The sequence below is a fragment of the Nilaparvata lugens genome, chromosome 5 (genome assembly GCF_014356525.2).
Source record: "Nilaparvata lugens isolate BPH chromosome 5, ASM1435652v1, whole genome shotgun sequence".
Taxonomy (NCBI): domain Eukaryota; kingdom Metazoa; phylum Arthropoda; class Insecta; order Hemiptera; family Delphacidae; genus Nilaparvata; species Nilaparvata lugens.
The window spans coordinates 3089749-3113079 of record NC_052508.1 but is presented as its reverse complement, the minus strand read 5'-3'; the positions used below and the strand labels follow the sequence as shown (position 1 = coordinate 3113079).

At 32.1% G+C, this 23331-nt stretch overlaps 1 protein-coding gene across 1 annotated transcript; it reads left to right on the top strand.

Moving 5' to 3' along the window:
* The first annotated feature begins 1974 nt into the window (after window positions 1-1974).
* LOC111061381 (L-2-hydroxyglutarate dehydrogenase, mitochondrial) lies at window positions 1975-20271 on the top strand. Its single transcript, XM_039429716.1, has 7 exons — window positions 1975-2186; window positions 5463-5719; window positions 13949-14152; window positions 15310-15471; window positions 18433-18542; window positions 19329-19508; window positions 20081-20271. Exons 1-7 carry the CDS (start codon window positions 1982-1984, stop codon window positions 20268-20270), a joined length of 1308 nt encoding a protein of 435 aa, XP_039285650.1. The 5' UTR covers window positions 1975-1981; the 3' UTR covers window position 20271.
* Window positions 20272-23331: the final 3060 nt, after the last annotated feature.

Below are 23331 nucleotides of genomic sequence, written 5' to 3'. Positions count from 1 at the left end.
CCAAGTAGGTATTTTTCCCAGGTATGTAGGTCTACACTTATATATTTATTTAAGTTTGCATATTTTGGCAAAATCATATTTCGCTAACCTTATGGAAAAATATTCAGTTGTTATGAGGTTTCAAGTAAATATTGAACAATCCAACATATATTTATTGATAATTTACACTTTTCAAGCGACTAGGTACTATAACGTCTACCATTTATACTTCTAAACAATTTCGAATTTTAAAAAAATGATGTACTGAAAAGCGATATTGTTTCCTTGATCTAGTTAGCAATGGAATGTAAATTCTAGATCAGAGGAAGGATAAAATTTTTTTTTACAATAAATTAAAATGTTTTCCATTGATTAAATATACAGTTATGAACAGTTAAGAACTTTGTGTATGAGTTAAGAACTTTCATAGTTATAAAAGTTTTTGACTTGTTGGAACATTGAAGTATTTTGAAGAGATTAATTAAGGAAAGATATATCTTTAATATTCTACTTTATTGTTTAATACAGTAATGAAATTGATTAGATGTTATTCTTGTAGATCAGTTGTCAAGTAAGTTGAAGAACATTCTGGATTTTAAATAGTATATTTATTAATAGAATCAAAATTACAGTAATATATTGCATCAATTAATAATTCAACTTGATTAAAATGAAGTGGACCAATAAAGTCAGTACCTATATTATTTTATTTACACAGATTTTTTCATATGTGATAAGAAGGCCTATCTAGTTTCATGCAATGCAATTAAAAATTTGTTAATACAGATTTTTCATAAAATAAGATACCATACCATTTTTTTATATAGAAATCATTCAATAACAAAACCTCAACAGTTCTTATTTCAGGATATATACAATTTTTTATAGAAATCAACCAAAAATAAAACCTTAAATTACCTCAATAGTTCAAATAAAATGGTGTTTCATTTTATGAGGGACCTTTATTTGGTGAGGGATCTAGAGACGTCCCTAGGTACATCAATTTTTTATTTTTTTCTGAATCCATATTTAATCATCAATCAACATCCAACCAGTCATCAACACTCAATGAGAAACAAGAATCAATCATATCCACCGCAGACAGCATACTATAGAATAGCTCCTGAGGTACCGGGGTGCATAAATATAGATTATTCCCCAGATGAGTTGCTGCAGGGAAACAAGCAAAAAATTGCAGATCAAAAGAAAAATCACACATACATACTATTATATCAAAACACAATAAAATTGAATGATTTGATTGGTATCTCAACAAAAAAAAATTTTCTATTATAATCAATATAATCTTATCAACATTCTAATTTTTATTGTAGTTTTCTGGAATCTGAATATTTACAAGAGTAATTTTTTCAACATTCGATCACTTACGGTATAATAAGACTCAGACAAGCTGAGGAAGGCAAACAGCGTTGAACAGCGTGTCGTTCCCACCATACACGCTCTGTTATCAATTATTGTTGTTAAGGAATATAAACATGACCGCCTGACTTGAGTCCCCCGCCAAGTGCTAGTTGCATAGCGTTATTTGTGTTTTGCAAGCAAAATGTAATAATTCTAGTAATATGGGTACATCTCCCAAATAATGATTCAAAATTACGTAGATATGTTTTAAGTAATGATTTTGTGTGTAAATCGTGTTGGAAATTGAAGTTGAATATCAGTTGAAATAATTTTTGGAATGTTTGTGATCCATGACAACTCGATCGGCCTCACAGTGCTTTTAAACCAAGTCAAATGGGATCATTTTTTCGTACACCGTCATACAAACCTCTCTCTATACGAATTAATCATATGAATAACATAATATTACCTACAACATAAGTCATGATTCTCATGAATTTGTTGAAATATTCAAGTTTTTGAATTAGATGGTAAAAATTCTTACCATATAATATTCTCTTATTGTAAAGTTAAAAATGAATTACATAACAGTGTACCATATAATGAAAACGTTTCTATATTATCATAAATTGTTACTTATATGATATCATTTATATCATATAATGAAATTTCTGTTTCCAGATGTGAACCTAGGGCTGTCAAGTGCTATGATGTGATAGTAGTGGGTGGGGGCATAGTGGGAACAGGTACCGCCCTTAAACTGAAGCGAAAATCGCCACAACTCAACATTGCAATTGTGGAAAAAGAAAATGATGTGTCTGTGCATCAATCCGATAGAAATAGTGGTAAACTTCATTTTATGTTAGAATATTTTGTAATAATTTATAGTCGAGTATGTTTCACCTACTATTATGTGGTTGGTCAAACTTGAAACTGAATCTTGACGAATTTAAAACTCGTGTCATACCGTTAGGATACTGAAAACCTGAGGAATCACAACTTGCAAAACTTGTAAACTTGACAAACTGAAAACTTGACGTACTGAAATCTTGAAGAACTGAAAATAGGCCTATATAACCATCCTCGGTAAATAAGGAATCTTTAAGCAAAATTTCAAGTCAATAATCAGAACAGTAGTTGAGATGTGATGATGTATTTCGCATCCCGTACATTCATAAGCTAATTTATTCCTTTCACACACTTTTTTGATGTATTTTAAAACTTGACAAAATGAAAACTTGACGTAATGAAATTTTGAAGAACTGAGAATAGGCCTAAAACCATCCTTGGTTAATTAAGAATCTATAAGCAAAATTTGAATTAATTAGTCCAGTAGTTCAGACGTGATGATGCGTCAAACATAATTTTCCTATCCCGTACGTGCATAAGCCAGCTCTTTACTTTATATAATTATTATAGATATAGTTAACGTGACTGTGGAACAGAATAGTGGTGAAACTATGATAGCGCCAGAAGTGTCTCAAACACAATAGTAGGTACTACATGAACTTTTTGAAAGTGATTTGAAAAAATGTTGAAACAACAGAACTGAATCCTCATCATTCTACCTTCATTTAGAGGCTTTTGTTTAAGCCGAATGGAAATCTATTTATAAAAAAATGAATGGGGATGGTTTCTGAACAGAAATTTTAATAGGGGGGGGGGTAATAATAATCATTTATTAATCCATTTCACAGTCATATGTTTTCGAAATTTTCGGCCGAGCGGCTACTGAAGAACGAAAAGATGATCATGATTCAAGATCATATTATTGTGATAATATGATTTAGCATCTAAAGTTACCAGCTGTAATAAACATATCACCCTGTGATAAATTATTGTGTACTGGTACTAAAACGGTAGTTTGGAGTTGAAGTGTAGTTGATTGGTACCAGCTGTTGATAATGGTTCCTTAGAAGACCTATGCAAATAATTATCACTCCCCTATCATTGAGAAACTGGAAAATGTTGAAAAAAATTATTCACCTAATGAAAGAGAATACCTATATATATATTGTATAGTATACGGTACAGTAAGAAAGACCAGGTTGACCAAGAACTCAGTACATCGACAATTCATTCAACTAATTCTGTATTGATGAAATTATAATCATTTTCTCTATTGATAATCAATTTCATCAACTAACTGAAAAAAGTACTTCAATTTCCATGAATTTATTAATAGAATTATATAAATCTAAAGTGTAGGTCATATCTAAATTCACAAAGAGCTCGATTCTTATTGGCAAGATAGATGTTATTCAATGCAGAAACCATTGTTATTTTACTAAAAGATAGGATAAAATGAATAGTTCTCTTTCAGGGGGAGTTTTGACAACCAACAAAACTCATTTTTCATTTGAAGAAATAATTTCAAAAAGGTGCATAGAACCTTACTTTTTTGTTCAGCTTGCCAAAATACCCCTCATTTCAATATTAAAATTTTCGACTGACAGTACAGTGAGTCAATCATTCTATCAAGGCTTGAATAATTATAAAATTTTAATTAAATAAAAATGGTAGAGAATAATTATCATGTAGATATCAACATCTTTATTTAAAGACATATTAACTGCATGCGTTTTCATATTGCCGATACAGCATTGATAAAACTGTAGACGTTTATTTAGCAGTCTCAAGAAACTGTTCTAGCTGAAAAATTAATAATACATGCCACGTGTAGGCTTATACATTCCATCAGGAAAACGAAGTTCAAAACTATGGTTTTCCTAAACATATGTTTTTGAGATAATTCCTTTGATGCAGCTGTTTTACATTCACCATTATAAATTATACAGAGTTTGTGAAAATAAAAATATTTATTGATTACCAAAACAATACTATTATTATATTAATGATAATAATTAATTATTAAAACAATACTTTTATTATATCTATAATAATATTATTAAACATATTTATCAATTATCAGAACAATATTATTGAGGTTGAGTGGAATCAGGTGGAAAGCAATAATATAACAGATGTTCTTTTTGAATTTCTATCATATTATTTTGTTATTTCCAATGATTACAACATATGTTAGAATATCACATGTCAATAAATAAATATTATCTCATTTCTATATGGCACTCACCTTACCATGTTCATAACCTTACTTAATAGGATCCTTTTTCATCCTTTGAAACCCTTAGAGGCAAAATATCTCAAAATCCGTTCTTAGTGCGCGTCTAGCATGTTTGAAGAATATTTGAGCTGTAGTGTGATTTTACATCAACATTTTCGAAAAATGCCCTCTCCTGGACCCCCCTGTGTTCCTGATCGAAATTTTTCTGCATAGATCTAATTTTTTTTCGTAGCTGAACAAAAAAGTTCCTCATGACTTTGCTGTGCAATGAGCGGTTAAAAAGTACAAAATTTTGGGGGGGCCCCAGCTCCCTCAGGGGGGCAAATTTCTGAAAATCCTTTCTTAGTGGATGTTTTCAGGCTACCATAAACAATCGTGCAAAATCTCAAGTTTTTAGGCTCAGTAGTTTGGGCTGTGGTGTGATTTCAAAGTCTGTAGCCTTTTATAAGTATAGAGATTTAGTGCTCAACCTACTACTTATATTCAACTTTAATACTTGAATTTTCTAGTTTTTTTCAAATTAAAATAGACCAAACGACTTTTGTAAGAAGCTATCAAATTTGTTCGTTTTTTTCAAATTTGTTTGTTCCTTGTACAAATTCATACATACAATCACATATTTACAATAATAAAAATATACAGAAGAACTTGAAGCTCACAAGACTAATATCTGATCGTGAGCTAGTACAGTATTGAGAAGATAAAAAATTATTGAAATACAATTACAAGAGAATTGTAACCTATACTTGTGTAATATGCAATACTATAAGTTACTCAAATAATGTGTAAGTTCAAATAACAATAATAACCAATAGATATGTGTACAACATTATATAGCTTGAATTTTAAAACTTGAAAGAACAAACGTTTCCAACTCACGTTATGTTTGTACTCGCCTTTTTGTTTGAGGCATCTTGTTAGTTCCAAGGAACTAATAATTATTGTGAATTGATACTTTATCACATAATCCCCAGAGATACCCATGATAACTAGATTTGATGGATACCTCATCCTACATTTTCAATGTTTGCAGGAGTCATCCATGCGGGAATGTACTACAAGCCGGGCTCGCTGAGGGCCGAGCTCTGCGTGAAGGGCATGCTGGAGTTGTACGAGTACTGTGAGGCGAACCGCATCCCTCACAAGCGCAACGGGAAGCTGATTGTGGCCACGTCGCCGCAAGAGGTCGAGTGGCTCGAGGCGCTCATCGACAGAGGCTTCAAAAACAACGTGCCAGGCTTGCAAATGCTCAACGCGTCACAGATCAAGCAAATCGAACCGCATTGTGAGGTAACGAGGTCAATCGAATTTTAATACTTTGATAAATATCATACCGGTACAATAATCTGTATGTTTTTACAGTAGTTGGTGAGTTCTGTCTCATAAGATGGCAATATATATCTCGTCATTTAAAAAAATATTAATCTTGTTAGGCCTAACTGGAAAAAAGTTCATCTGAAAAACACAATTTTTCGATTGTCTAACTGCGTGTTGAGGATTCTATTCAGTAATATTGATTAATGTAATTAATATAACTCAATTGTATCAATATCAATTCATAATTATTATATTATTATTAGCGTATGGCTTTCAATGGTGGGGAGACCCAAGGGTAGTTACACCTCGCCGTATATAGTCCAAAGTTCCCTAATGGAAAACATTGGGAAAACGGACACTAAGGTTATATAGTGAGAACAATGCTTTAAATTTACACTTTTCACTTCGAAATAAAGTTGTTTTTGATGTTAAAAAGTCCAAACATATACAAAACTGAAACAAAACACAAAACCACTAAGCCAAATTCAGAAAATATTGAATTATTTAGAAAATGAATTAAGAGCCGAAAAGTTATTAATAATAAATATTAATATTAAACATTGATAAATAGTAAGCTAAACTTGACTTTACACTCTATTAGCTTGTGTTTCCCAGGATCTGCTAGATATCAATATTATTGATAAAGTAGAATCGTAATATGGTAATTATACCGTATTGTAGCCTATATGCCTACCTACTGGTATGACTGGTATGAAATTAACACGTTCAATTCTTCCACTGACGTCAAATAACAATAATTTATTGGAAAAGCGTTATTGTCTTCTTCTTCTTCTTTTCCTCTGTCTCTCCCCACTATGCCTTTACAGCGTTGGGGTAGCCTCGACCCAGTTCTTCCATACCCGTCTGTCCATCGCCATTCCTCTCATCTCCGGAACAGTCTTCCCTCTTCTCCTTCCAATCTCCTCAATCCTAATATGAGTACCTCGGTCATCCTACAGTTCTCCTTCCCTGCACTCTCACATTCACAAACTGTTTCGCTTTTCTACTGTCATCCATCCGCTGTATATGTCCATACCATTTAAGCTGCCTCATTTCTATCCTCACACTTACATCTCTCATGCCTCATTTCTATCCTCACACTTACATCTCTCATGCCTCATTTCTATCCTCACACTTACATCTCTCATGCCAACTGCAAGCAAACTTGCTGCACGTCCTCCTCTCTTATTCTGGTGTTTTGTATCCTATCCCTTTTTGTCTTCCCCAATGTTTTTCTATGACATTTCATTTCCACCGTTCTTATTTTATTTTCATGGCATGATCTCATGGGTCAGCTTTCACTCCCGTACAGTAAGATTGGCTCAATTATTGATCTGTATACCTGGTTCTTTATCCTCTTACTGATCTCTTTCTTACCAAATATACAGTCTTTGACGGAATAGTAAACCAGTGAACCTTTCCTTACCCGTCTGTTCAGCACCTCAACATCTATTTCCCATCCTCAGAGGACCACGCACCCATGCAAATACTCATATTTCGACACCTGGTCAAGCATCTCTCCGTCAACCCTAATTTCCACATTCTCTCCTCCTACCTTTGAGACCACCATCACTTTGCTCTTCCTTACATTGAGAACCATTCCTTTTTCTTTCAGTTCTTCTGACCATTCCGTCACAGCTTGCTGGAGTTTTTCTGAAGACTCAGAGATCAAAACAATATCGTCAGCATATAGGAGGGCTCTTGTACCAATTGGCCTCATATTCCAATATCCTACTAGCGTTATTGTCAATGTTAATAATAATTGAATATAAATTACATCTATTCATTGTTATCATAATTTCCAACGCTGAAGGCTCCGTTTGAAAAACAGTTTTTGATACAAATATCAAATTTATGTATTAAAAAGAGATTGAACTAAACGTATTCAATGCAGTACTCGGCTGTAGACCGTACACAAAAAAATATAAATAAAAATATAATCTCAGTAAGCTACTGTTTCAAATCATTTTGTCACAACATGTTTCAAACATTGATGCCATTTTCAAGTGATTTGAAAATAAATAAATACTGCTGGAAGATTCTTATTTTCGATCACGAAATATGTTGTGACAAAATAATTCAAAGGGTACTGAGATTTATATTTTTATTTATATTAAAAAAATACAACAAAAAATATGTACATTTGGGCAATACTCGTTAATTTTTAACTTATAATCCTAAAATTCCAATGAAAAATGTCGAGGAGAGCAGCTCAAAAAGATACAGTTACTAATGTCCCTAGGATAATCGATGAACATGAAATTATATGGATGATAGTATAGACATTTGTAACTTTTTCAATAAATATTATCAACAGGTTGCATATAATCTCCAAAAGTCACTGAACACTAATACTTATAATACAACTACATTAAATGCTGAGCCAATTGAAAAGGTATTTAAATTTCATCCATTATCAAGAGATGAGTTGTCAAGAATAATAAAAAATTTGAATAACAAAAAAACAGTAGGATTGGATGGGGTCTCAAGCAAAATTTTAAAAGAATGTGAAAATGAATTACTGGACCCTTTATTGCATCTCTTAATACTTCACTAGAGCAGGGTATTTTCCCTGATGATCTGAAACAAGGAAAAATTTTGCCAATTTTCAAGAGCGGTGATTCTGAAAGAGTTGAAAATTATAGACCCATTAGTATTCTAAATGTAATAAGTAAAATTTTTGAAAGAGTAGTTTTAAATAGGTTATTGATGCACCTGGAAGAAATTAATTTCATATGTGATGAACAGCATGGGTTCCAGAAAGGGAAATCTACTAAGACTGCAATAGTATCCCTTGTTGAAAGACTAATAGATATAATAGATTCAGGTGAGAAGGCAGCCGCAATATTTCTTGATTTATCCAAAGCTTTTGATTGTGTGAACCATAGAATATTATTGGAAATACTAAAAACTGTAGGTGTGAATGGTATAGAACTAAAATGGTTTGAATCATATCTCATAGGTAGAAACCAGTGTGTTGAGCTTACCAAGGTGGATGGGAATGAAATAGTAAAAATTAAATCTCAAAAACTGGAGGTCCAGGCTGGAGTACCTCAAGGCTCAATTCTGGGTCCCTTACTGTTTCTGTTGTATGTGAACCAATTACCAAAAGAGTTAAAAGATCACAGAGCTCTGTTGTTTGCTGATGACACATCGCTTATCTTTAACAATTATTTATTAGATAGTCTAGAAATAAATGCTTTTACTGGAGTACAGTCAATTGTCCAATTCTTGAAGCAAAGGCAATTAACAATAAATAGTAAGAAATGTCAATTCCTACAATTCAAAAGTAAATATAATTCAGTAGAGGATAGAGAAATAAATGTGTTTGTAGAGGAAAATGAATTAGACCAAGAAGAGAAAGTAGCATTCTTGGGAATTTTATTGGACAGGAAATTAACATGGCATCCTTACATTGAGAGGATATGTAATAAGATATCATCTGGGGTATTTGTCCTGCGGCAGCTTGCTAGGCTGAATGATAAAAAACTACTGTTAACTGCTTACCATGGACTTATACTATCTCATATTAGGTATGCTATTTTAGTATGGGGTAATTCATCTCAACAAAATATGGACAGAGTGTTTAAGATTCAAAAGAAGGCACTCAGATGTATAGAGAAAGTGAATAGGTTAGACTCTTGTAGGCCTTTATTTAAAAAGCTTGGTCTATTAACTGTGCCATCTTTGTATGTATATGAAGTTGTAATGCATGTGAAAACGAGTGGTGTGATCCAGAATTCAGATGTTCATGAGTATAATACGCGAAACAGAGCAGATTATCATATAATGGGTCACAATAGTAGGTTATTTGAACAAAAACCAGATTATATTGGTAGGAAATTTTATAACAAGCTACCTCAAATCTTGAAAAGTAATGATGATTTGAAGATTTTCAAAAAAAAATTAAAAATATTTAGTTGATAGAGCTTTTTATAGTGTACAAGAATTCCTTTCAAACCTAAACTAGGTTGAACTACTTAGTGTTAGAATTATTATGTAATAACATGACTTGTCTTATACTCCATGACTGGAGTCTTTAGGACGTAATCTTAAAAAAAAAAAAAAAAAAAAAATATTTCGACACCTGGTCAAGCATCTCTCCGTCAACCCTAATTTCCACATTCTCTCCTCCTACCTTTGAGACCACCATCACTTTGCTCTTCCTTACATTGAGAACCATTCCTTTTTCCTACAGTTCTCCTTCCCTTCACTCTCACAATCACAAACTGTTTCGCTTTTCTACTGTCATCCATCCGCTGTATATGTCCATACCATTTAAGCTGCCTCATTTCTATCCTCACACTTACATCTCTCATGCCAACTTCCTCTCTATTCTGGTGTTTCGTATTCTATCCTTTTTGCCTTCCCCAATGTTTTTCTATGACATTTCATTTCCACCGTTCTTATTTTATTTTCATGGCATGATCTCATGGGTCAGCTTTCACTCCCGTACAGTAAGATTGGCTCAATTATTGATCTGTATACCTGGTTCTTTATCCTCTTACTGATCTCTTTCTTACCAAATATACAGTCTTTGATGGAATAGTAAACCAGTGAACCTTTCCTTACCCGTCTGTTCAGCACCTCAACATCTATTTTCCATCCTCAGAGAACCACGCACTAAAATACTCATATTACTCATATACTCATATTACTTTATATACTGATTTTGCCAGGCAGGATAAAATGACAGAGGATATTAGAGATATTATTAATATGAATAATTTAGAAATTAAGGTCCACGAATATACAAGAGTAACTCGAACTTCACAGACAATTATTGATAATATCCTCACAAATATAGAAGGTTGTAATGTCAGGTTAGGTAGCTCAGATCTATCAGATCATAACTATCAAATTTTAGATGTTAAGTTGCAGGGCCAGAATCCAAGCAGAAAAAAAACTTTTGTGAAGAAATTCAGCAATATGAGCTAGGAAATATAAATTGTTTGAAGCAGGAACTGCTTCAAGAAAATTGGAGTAGTGTTATAACAGTAGTAACCTAAATTACAAATATAAGCAATTCATTGATACTCTAAGATTTCACATTAGTGTATGCTGTCTGATAAAAAAGTCAAAGTAAAAAGTAAATTAAACAAAGTAGATGAATGGATAACTGAAGATATTTACTCAAAGAAATATTGTTAGGGAAGCTTATGAGGAATTTAAATTAGTGAGGGATGTTTCGAGTGAGGTCAAATACAAATGTCTAAAGAAAAACTATGCAAAAGAAGTGAGGAAAGCTAAGTGTAAGAAAACAGCTGAAATATTAACAACTAGTACCAATTTTAACTCTGCTGTTTGGGAGGTAATTATAGAAATAGGAGAGCAGCTCAAAAAGATACAGTTACTAATGTCCCTAGGATAATCGATGAACATGAAAATTATATGGATGATAGTATAGACATTTGTAACTTTTTCAATAAATATTATCAACAGGTTGCATATAATCTCCAAAAGTCACTGAACACTAATACTTATAATACAACTACATTAAATGCTGAGCCAATTGAAAAAGTATTTAAATTTCATCCATTATCAAGAGATGAGTTGTCAAGAATAATAAAAAATTTGAATAACAAAAAAACAGTAGGATTGGATGGGGTCTCAAGCAAAATTTTAAAAGAATGTGAAAATGAATTACTGGACCCTTTATTGCATTTCCTTAATACTTCACTAGAGCAGGGTATTTTCCCTGATGATCTGAAACAAGGAAAAATTTTGCCAATTTTCAAGAGCGGTGATTCTGAAAGAGTTGAAAATTATAGACCCATTAGTATTCTAAATGTAATAAGTAAAATTTTTGAAAGAGTAGTTTTAAATAGGTTATTGATGCACCTGGAAGAAATTAATTTCATATGTGATGAACAGCATGGGTTCCAGAAAGGGAAATCTACTAAGACTGCAATAGTATCCCTTGTTGAAAGACTAATAGATATAATAGATTCAGGTGAGAAGGCAGCCGCAATATTTCTTGATTTATCCAAAGCTTTTGATTGTGTGAACCATAGAATATTATTGGAAATACTAAAAACTGTAGGTGTGAATGGTATAGAACTAAAATGGTTTGAATCATATCTCATAGGTAGAAACCAGTGTGTTGAGCTTACCAAGGTGGATGGGAATGAAATAGTAAAAATTAAATCTCAAAAACTGGAGGTCCAGGCTGGAGTACCTCAAGGCTCAATTCTGGGTCCCTTACTGTTTCTGTTGTATGTGAACCAATTACCAAAAGAGTTAAAAGATCACAGAGCTCTGTTGTTTGCTGATGACACATCGCTTATCTTTAACAATTATTTATTAGATAGTCTAGAAATAAATGCTTTTACTGGAGTACAGTCAATTGTCCAATTCTTGAAGCAAAGGCAATTAACAATAAATAGTAAGAAATGTCAATTCCTACAATTCAAAAGTAAATATAATTCAGTAGAGGATAGAGAAATAAATGTGTTTGTAGAGGAAAATGAATTAGACCAAGAAGAGAAAGTATCATTCTTGGGAATTTTATTGGACAGGAAATTAACATGGCATCCTTACATTGAGAGGATATGTAATAAGATATCATCTGGGGTATTTGTCCTGCGGCAGCTTGCTAGGCTGAATGATAAAAAACTACTGTTAACTGCTTACCATGGACTTATACTATCTCATATTAGGTATGCTATTTTAGTATGGGGTAATTTATCTCAACAAAATATGAACAGAGTGTTTAAGATTCAAAAGAAGGCACTCAGATGTATAGAGAAAGTGAATAGGTTAGACTCTTGTAGGCCTTTATTTAAAAAGCTTGGTCTATTAACTGTGCCATCTTTGTATGTATATGAAGTTGTAATGCATGTGAAAACGAGTGGTGTGATCCAGAATTCAGATGTTCATGAGTATAATACGCGAAACAGAACAGATTATCATATAATGGGTCACAATAGTAGGTTATTTGAACAAAAACCAGATTATATTGGTAGGAAATTTTATAACAAGCTACCTCAAATCTTGAAAAGTAATGATGATTTGAAGATTTTCAAAAAACAAATTAAAAAATATTTAGTTGATAGAGCTTTTTATAGTGTACAAGAATTCCTTTCAAACCTAAACTAGGTTGAACTACTTAGTGTTAGAATTATTATGTAATAACATGACTTGTCTTATACTCCATGACTGGAGTCTTTAGGACGTAATCTTAAAAAAAAAAAAAAAAAAAAAATATTTCGACACCTGGTCAAGCATCTCTCCGTCAACCCTAATTTCCACATTCTCTCCTCCTACCTTTGAGACCACCATCACTTTGCTCTTCCTTACATTGAGAACCATTCCTTTTTCTTTCAGTTCTTCTGACCATTCCGTCACAGCTTGCTGGAGTTTTTCTGAAGACTCAGAGATCAATACAATATCGTCAGCATATAGGAGGGCTCTTGTACCAATTGGCCTCATATTCCAATATCCTACTAGCGTTATTGTCAATGTTAATAATAATTGAATATAAATTACATCCATTCATTGTTATCATAATTTCCAACGCTGAAGGCTCCGTTTGAAAAACAGTTTTTGATACAAATATCAAATTTATATATTAAAAAGAGATTGAACTAAACGTATTCAATACAGTACTCGGCTGTAGACCGTACACAAAAAAATATAAATAAAAATATAATCTCAGTAAGCTACTGTTTCAAATCATTTTGTCACAACATGTTTCAAACATTAATGCCATTTTCAAGTGATTTGAAAATAAATAAATAATGCTGGAAGATTCTTATTTTCGATTACGAAATATGTTGTGACAAAATGATTCAAACGGGTACTGAGATTTATATTTTCATTTATATTAAAAAAATACAACAAAAAATATGTACATTTGGGCAATACTCGTTAATTTTTAACTTATAATCCTAAAATTCCAATGAAAAATGTCGAGGAAAATAGCTCGTCAATGTCATATCTAGTTATGAAGATAAATAAATGAACAAATCCTATGAGAAATAATAGATACATAATCAAAACAGTAAATATTGATACATTGAGCATGTTGATAATATGTGAATTCCTAAAAAGTAACATGAAAATCTTCACCATTCTTTTCTCATTCTCAAAGAGAGTTTATAATATCAATAATTTCATTCAAATCAAATTCTATACTTGCTTGTCTATTCTATTAATTTGGATTAAATTGACCCAGAATAATATACAACAACATTGTTTCAGGGATTGAAGGCCATCTACTCGCCCTACACTGGTATCATCAATTTTATAGATGTTTGTCGTGATTTTGCTTGCAAGTTCAAAGAGCTCGGAGGAGATATTCACCTGAATTTTAAGGTCGTCGATCTGCAATTAGCACCTGAAGGTGACGGATCAACAAAGCGTGATTGTAACAAGTATCCTATTTCAGTTGTTGGACAAAATAAGGTAATTTAATTCAAGATACTACTTGTTATTATGTACGATATTCTAAAAAAATAGCTTTATCATATGGAGTAGACTATTCATCTCATGTAAGTTTATCATAGTTGAATTAAAGAAAACTACATTGGAGAACTCAATTTGGATTATAAAGTATATCTTGTAGTTATATTTCCAAATTTCGCAGTGAATTGAAAAATAATATACGGTACTGTAGAAGATTTTAGAACTAGTGTAATAATTTTTAGGAATACAGGCTGAATTTTTTCCCTCGCTGGGACTTAACGAATATATAGGTTATACTGACAAACTATCATATAAATTGGAGGAATTTATCAACAACATTCCAAATTCACGCGTTTCATAATCATCTTGTAAAATTCTATTCATTCGTTTATAGCTTCTAAATCTTCTTATACTGTTTAGGGAAAGGTTCTGTTATCAAATGAGTCTCATTTCATAACTTAATATTATGTATCAGTTAGTTTGTTCCTAGCTGGTGAGTATGATGAGCTATAACATTTGAAGTCCAATACATTCTATTTTTTAACTTTATTTTCATCTACAAATTAAATAATCATAACAAAATTTTATGAATTGAATGGATTCAAATTAACTTCAAGTATAAATATTCGTTCACAACTCAATATTTACAACTCAGCAACAATAATTGGTTTGAGAATAATTTCCACGCCATCACAATACAAGAAAAATGTATAATCAGCATTTTTCCTTATAGGCCAAAATAATTTATAACTCTCACTGCTTAATCACGCATTTTTCCATTGACAGTTGACATTTTGTTTGTGAAGGCAGTTTTCAAAAGTTAGCGTTAAATTATTAGGTAGTGTTGACCGAGTAGATTATGGTGTTAACGAGTGTGAATACTGTATGCACTATCATTTTTCCACTAGATATAAATAATTGTGTAAACTATAGTGTAATTTATCGTATTGATTAGTGTAAATTACCGTTTCAACTAGAGTAAGTCACAAAGTTAATTGGAGTACAATCCAGTGTCATTAATATATACCGTACTCGATTTATAATTCTACTAAAATTTTAAATTAAATTTGTAAATCAGTAGTCTGAGAGGCCAGACCCTCATAAATATTGTGGGTGATGATGTTGACCTCATTGCCGTATGTGGTTTCGCATTGCAGGTTTTGCGTGCCGGGTTTGTACTGACTTGTGCTGGTTTGTATGCTGATCAATTAGCAAAGCTGACAGATAAATGTGAGGACACACAAATCATTCCGTTTCGAGGAACTTACTACATACTAAGTGAAAAGAAGCAGCATTTGGTGAAAGGCAACATTTATCCTGTAAGTTATACTTGAATACGGTAGTTTTATTTTTAGGATTATTTTTCAAAGTAAATTTTCTTATTGGTTACTTTCTATAGTTGTCGCAATCGCGAGTAAAACTGTACTAGTATGGTCTATCAAATTCCACTTCTAGAACAAACGTATAACATTCAACTCTAGTAACTGATACTGATAGTATCATATATTGAAGTATATATGATACTCAAGGTACCTAGATATAGATATATATTAGGTAAATAGGTATATATCTAGAGACTCAAGGTACCTCCCGTACGTTGAATATAGAACCCAATTTCTTCAAACGCGTTCGAACTTTCAAATAAACGTGGAAATAAAGACTAGAAAATACTTATATTTTACTTAATAAAAAGTATATGTTACTTGCTACTGTAGTTCTCTAATATATTTAATACTATATAACTACTGTAATAATTATCTGATAATGAAGCATCAAGGTAATTCATTTATGTTGAAGATTGGGCCCGGTCCCTTGAAACGCGTCTGGAATTGTAAAACATTCGATTAAGCACAGCTCTGAAAAGGAAATATCGACCAACAATAGTTCAAATTGGGATTAAAACTTGAGAAGAGCTTGTATTTTAAGTTTCCTTACACACTTTTGATGTGCAGGTGAGTTAGACTTTTGTAAATGAGATGAGATGACCAATGGGGTTGATACTTTTTAGTCTGATATGAATACGACGAACTCTCTGTCACCACCGAGAGTGTCCTAAAATGCCATCTCGCCTGGTGGGACTCGAACCTGTTACTGTATCTGTTTGCTCAGATATTTTACATCAATCATTCAGTATTAAGGAAAAAGCACTAACAGAAATTCATGACGTTGTATTTTGATTGATATATTCAAGATTATCGCTTTGATAATACCGATACCCGATTGTGGGAAAACCACATAGCGGAAATGTGTCTGCAAGGATTTATTACATTTTTTCAGAGACTGTAAACATATTACTTCCTCTCTCATATTAACAATGGCTACTTAAATCTTGGTTTAATACAAAATAGAAATTGATTACAAAGTTAAATTGTTTTACAAAATTAATAAAAAATCGCTCTATATTTGGCCAACATTTAAAAAATTTTAATGGAAATTCCGCTGTAAACAGGAAAAACACCACATTTGAACTGATTGCACCAATAAAACCTTCAAAGATTTTCCGGCTTCTCAACTCGACTTTTGAACTTCTCACGGAAGTACATTTGGAAAAAATATTGAAAAAACACTTTTTCCATTTGCTCTCCATTAATTGGAAAATATGACTTCAGCATTTTTTCTTTGTATGGTTTTTAGTTATTGAAAACAATTTGTTTGAGTGCTCTATTAGCTTAGTAATCAAGCAGTTGACATCAATAATATTGCAAATAATAAGCTTTTCTTCAACTTCTTGATCAACAGAATATGATTGAAAGGGTTCAATAACAGAAATAAAATCATTATGGTAAACATAGCGGTGATAAAATGAGTAGCCTATAAGCAAATAGTTGCTAAATTGATTCAGTAATTATTTAATGCTGATAAATAAATAATTTGTAATAAATAAATCTTATAATTTGTATTGTATTTTGTATACAAAACCGAATGACACTGTGTTACCTTAACTACACGTTCATAATGTACCGATAAGATAAGTTTGTAATGAGTAAAAAAATAAGTGGGGATTTTCGCTATTCGGCTTGAGAAATGGATTCATTTGCTCACTTGTACTAATAACAAACGAAAAATTCCCATTTAGGTGACTAAAATGTTTTGAATTATTATTTTAAATGTCTTGATTTTTACCGTATTTGTTCTCGTTTCATGTTCTTGTTGACTATCAAGCAAGTATCAAATCCTATCCTTTGTAATTCAGAAAGGTATTTTTCTGTTGCTAAAGTTTTGTTGTATTGATTTAATTACAATATAAATAGCACAAAGTATAAATATTCAAAGTACACCAGTTTCTGGAAAAGTATGAAGCTGTTTATTCAAGGTTCCTTGGCAGACTCTTATACAAAATTTGAATTTGATTTTACAAAGGTTGTGTTCTGATTCATCCAACTTCCAATTTGATTCTAATTGAACTTGAATCTCAACTTTCCAGTTCCTAAAATCAATATAGGATCCTAAAGGTAGGCGCACACAGTGTCATCGGACGGACGGCACGGATCGGACGATTAGATTTGATGCATTGCTTTTAATTGGAGTGCGCATACCTATCATACCTATCCGCATCGTATAGGTATGCGCACTCCAATTGAAAACAATGCATCAAATCTAATCGTCCGATCCATCCTATGCGTGCCGTCCGTCCGATGACGATCTGTGTGTGCGCCTACCTTAGAAGAAACCTGTAAGAGAAAATCATTCAACAGCTTCTAATTAATATTATAAACTTTCACTGATATTGGACACACATTTGGAAATCCAAAGTATAACTTACATTTCAAATACTGAACCAGGAGATAAAAATAATGTAAAATTCGCCTGTACACAGGGTCAATATATAGCGTCCATCAGCTACAGCGGGAACGTGGAATTGGAAATGTCTGGAACTCTTACTGCTCTTGCCTAGTCATGTCTATATTATGATTTGTAATATTGTATTGTTGAATGGTATTATGATTTATAATATTGTATTGTTGAATGGTATTATGATTCATAATATTGTATTGATAATTGAATGTACATGGAATTTCAAATTCAGTGTTCCCACAGAAGCTAATAGAAGCTACTATTTTCCCCGTGTGCAGCGTATTAAAAACTTTTATTGAGACTCACCGGTTATTATAATAATTGTAATCCCACTTTATTATTTTACTTACAGGATTACAGTTTTTTACAATATAATCAGAGTGTTTCCAATTATGAAAACAAACTAAAATATCAATAAGTATTCAACAAATGTTTTTTTTTCAAATTTTGCTCGTATGAAAATTGAAATCGAATTTGTTATTCAGGTACCGAATCCGTTGCTTCCGTTTCTCGGTGTTCACTTCACTCCCAAACTGGATGGCAGTGTGTGGTGCGGTCCAACCGCTGCTATTGCCCTCTGCAAAGAAGGATACAAGTGAGTACCGTAGCTGTACGAATGAATAAATGAAATAAATCTATTTATCTGATATTTACCAGCTAACTACTGTTTATATTGTTTGATAAATTAATATGGAAGTAAAAAAAAGGATTTACCGCATGTAGAATTTCACCGTACGGTCCCAAGACCGTGCTGGTGTTCGTGCTCCAATGTTTTCAATTCCAAATTAAAATTGTTCTTTTTCAAGAAAATACAAAAGAATGTAAAAACATTATGATTGTGACATGTGATATTCATCAATTATTTCATATTAATGATTGGGAGAGAACCAACAAGATTAAGTTCATAACTGTTTCTCTGTCGATTTGTATGAATCGACTTTAGTGTGAGGAAGTAAGCTTCTGTAACATGATTGCCAATTATTATTGTTAAGTGGATTTTCAACCAGAATATAGTATGGATGTGGATAAATATATTTTTATCACTTCTCGTGAATTAATGCTCATATACCTATCAAACATTTTGAAAAAGTACCTAGCTACTCCTTGTACGCTGAGGATGTAGCTCAGTGCCACGAAACGCATCTGACAAGCAAGAAATAACCGTGAGTACTGTTGTAAAATTGCAAGATAATAACACAATTATAATTAATATAAACAGTTCAAGTAGGATGAAGACTAAAGAAGACTTTGGAAAACTCATGAGAGTCAACGCAGACTTTATTCTGGATCAAATCTCATATATGCGGTTTGAATTTAGTGGAGAGAAGATGATAAAATAACATGTGTTTTTGATGATTTTCAATTGTGCTTTATATTTCAGGGCCACCGATATTGATGGAAAAGAGCTATGTGACATGTTGAAGTTTAAGGGCTTCCGTTCATTCATTTTCAAAAACTTCACCAGCAACGTAATTGAAGTGTTAAAGTCAACAAGTAAGAGAGCGCAACTTATTGAACTGAGAAAATACATTCCAGCAGTCAATGCATCTGACCTATTACCGTGAGTCAATCCATTTTTATTTTTACAAAACTCTCTTGTAGAAATACTCTGAAATATCTTTGCATATACTCAAGGTACTATTTTTCTCTTTCTCATTATGTTTGGTGATATTTCTTGACTATTCGACTTTATTATAATATATGAGTAGATATGAAAATCCATGGTGTAGAGTGTATAGGATTCAGTGCTGAGTATATGTATATTATGGATTTAATAATGAATCAAAATTGAACATTATTAGTAGGGGGATATAGGCATTATCTTACAATAGTATATACTTCAACTATGTATCAAATAATATTTTATCTTCTTTAATCGAACATAATACAGTTACTAAATCAAATTAATAAATATTTCACATTGAAACAGATAACGTACGGTAGGCGTAGTTTTTTATATTGATTCAATACAAAAGTTCATTATTTGGAGTATTATTTATTGTAGGCCTATTGTATTCTGTATTTTTATCCAGCATGAATATCCGAGTATTGGTTGCTATGTTTCTATGCGATATGCTAGACTGGAATAAATAAATAGATGAATATTAATAAAGTTATGCTTGTGTTATACAGAGGTCCATCAGGAGTGCAAGCTCAAGCTTTGGACAGCTCTGGACATCTGGTAGAAGACTTTGCATTCTCTTCGACCAATGACCGAATATTGCACTGTCTCAATTGTCCCTCTCCTGCTGCCACCTCAAGCCTAGCCATTTCTCAATATCTTGCTAACAAAGTAGATGATTCATTAAAACAGCTAAATTGAACGTTTCCTGTTCTATTCATTTCTTAATTTTCTTCTATTTCACTTTCCACTATGAGCTGCAAGTTATTGAATCAATTTCAACATATGTGTAGGTATATAACTATAGTGATCTGAATTTTGAGTAAATGATAGTACATTTTGTGTTGAAGTTGGATGTTCTGTTCGAAAGCCGTCCACTACGTAAGTAATAGTTTTTTCCTATTATTTACTTTAAATAAATAAATAATTTATTGTCAAAAACATGAAAATGTCATAACAATGTCATCAGCTTACATCAATATCACATCAAATTAATATTATCACATTTATTTTTTATCTATTTTATTTTAAAATCAATTGCCTAACGTACTTTCAAGTCAAAAAATAAACATTCACACAAATAACTTTCTAAATTTAATTTCGGAAAACTCATCTACTTTATATTTATGAACATTTTGCAACGAGCAAATTCTTTAAAACCCGTTTAAAACCCTCATAGTCAATTACTCTTATCTCATTAGGGAGAGCATTAAAAAGTTTTATAGACATGTATTGTCAATTCTTTTGCGATCCTGCATACTGACAATAATTGACTCTAATATATATTTCTATGCCTAGTTCCATAACTATGTACATTACTGTTCAACAAATACTCACTAATATTTTGTTTCATAGTTGTTATGCATGCCAATATATACAATGATGGCACTGCCAACAGTCCCATTCTTACAAATAAATCTTTGCATGGTGTGAGAGGGGCCTTCTTACATATTATTCTCAAGGCCTTTGGATTTAGACTCCTATAAAATGAGTCTTCAGTCTTCAAAAAGATCGTGTTCTCGTTGATTCGTTCTCTTTACAACGGATTTGTTTTGCAATGCTTCATTATGTTATTATTGCTTTTTTGTTCATTCAAATCGAATTTATTACTAGATGAAAGAATTAAAAATAAAAATTATACATATAAATTAGGCTAATGCTTGGTTTCAACAACATTAAGGGCTGTATTTAAAAATAATTCTAAGATTGAAAGTTGGCTGAATACGACTCTCTATTGCCTAGAAATACTATCTATTCATTACAATAATTATTCTTTAGTGAGAAATCACTTCAAACTGTATTTTTAAATAATACAGATGATAATAGAAAAATGCTTTACAACAGCTCTTATTAGCTTGCTGTAGAATTAGGACTTGAGGGGCGTAGGTTTTAGGACTTGTCTTTGTAGTTGGTTGTTTTGAGACAGTGTGTGATTGTAACTTGTTCTAAAAAAAATAGTAGTTGACCATTGCAAGTCAACAATATAAATTCAATAATAAGTTGATACTCTCGACAAAATCAAATTGTTTGATTTTCCTTATAATAAATAACAGACACACTACAGCGATACTCTAATAGACATCAGGTCCACCATTTTGATTTTTATTCGCGGATTATGACAACTTGAGCATCTAGCTTGTGCGTGGGTGATGGAAAGTGCGTTGGTGATTTGATGATCAAACGTACATACCTATCGGCGGGATTCGAACCCACGACCAGGTAGCGCTAGCAGACTGAATATAAGGGAGCAACGCCTTAGTCGTCACGGCTAACCTGGCCGATTCAATATAGTACACTTATGGAAAGGAGAGGCTGATATAAATATTTTCGTTGAGTAGAGGTAGAAAATCATTGCAGAATTTTAACATATTCAGTAAAATGACACATTGACACACTGCTTGTAGTTTAATTCACTATCGTTGAATAGTTAATACAATCTCACTTCATGATCACTATTGTGAATTGGTCTTGTTGTATGATTCATGCATTCAAGCATTTGTATTATTGCTCATGCATTACTCATTTCATAACTGTCTGAAGTTTAATGTTGTACTTCCGACGTCCAATTTGCAAATCAACAGACGTCTGCGAACTTGACTCACTAGCCAACTCAACTCAGTTTCTTTTGTCAATCAACATGAAGATTATTCACATATATATCTCACATAAAAAAATCAAAATCGTTTATTTATCATGAATAATAATAACAAAAGATAAAAACTTAGAAATACATTAACTCAGACAATTACGACTATTTCCGGTTTGAATTATTCTACCTGTACTTGTAACAGCAATCTGCGATAGTCTTAAAAAATCAGAAACTTATCACTTTTGACGGCGGTGTGAAATCAGCTTTAATCTTCTCTCTCTGTAATTACCGAATATTGTAGGTATCTATCGTGAGTAAACTTTGTTGCTTATGATTGTAGTCATTTTTGTACTCAGCTCTCTGATTGTAGTTGTGGATCGTGGATTGTAGAAAAGTACCCAGCTTTTACTGTAGTCGTCTGTGTTATTCCTTGGTCAACCATATGATATACCATGTTATTATTTTATATGGTAGGCTACGTCTGAAGTTGTTGAAGCCATACCAGGTCACCAGAGACTGTTTTATAGAAATTTGAAGGTCTTGAGAATGAAAATAGTTATTTGTGCAACTAGTGCGCAAAGTGACAGTTTGCTGCACCGAAAGAAACGTTTATGCACGAACCATAGGCGAGGGCGGATTGGTTTCTTGAGTGCAGCAGAGAAACTTTGCGCACGTATTTCACATTAAATTTTTCCTACAGTTACCATTGAATATGAAAAGTGGTTGATTATGGGTAAAATTATGGCTGAAATCCATCAAATGTTTGTCTGTATACTATAATTTTATAATATTGATAACAACTTTAATTTATTTTAAACTTGATAATCCAATTGAAAATTAATAATAAAAAATTTTTCAAATTGAAAATTAAATTAATTTAATTAATTTGAAAATTTGAATAATTTTGAGTAAATCTTAATTTCTAAATAATTTTTCAACCAATCAATTTATGAATTAAAAAAATATTATTTGAAATAATGAATAATTACGGTAATCATATTCAAAATGTATAATTCAATGAGTTCTCATTTTTATTTATTTGAAAATCAGAAAAATATAGATAGAACAAATCCGCATTCTAAATACACGCCAACAATGTCAACAGCTGATTGGGATGGCTGCAAGATAATACGCAAAGTATTAAGAGTACGCAAAGTTTGCGCACTAGAGCGG

Excerpts from the sequence above, each read along its gene's own strand:
- LOC111061381 (XM_039429716.1), top strand. The coding sequence starts at position 1,982 with ATGATATCATTTATATCATATAATGAAATTTCTGTTTCCAGATGTGAA. Across the intron at positions 2,187-5,462 it reads TCAATCCGATAGAAATAGTG|GAGTCATCCATGCGGGAATG; the intron begins GTAAACTTCATT and ends CAATGTTTGCAG. Across the intron at positions 19,509-20,080 it reads AATGCATCTGACCTATTACC|AGGTCCATCAGGAGTGCAAG; the intron begins GTGAGTCAATCC and ends TGTGTTATACAG.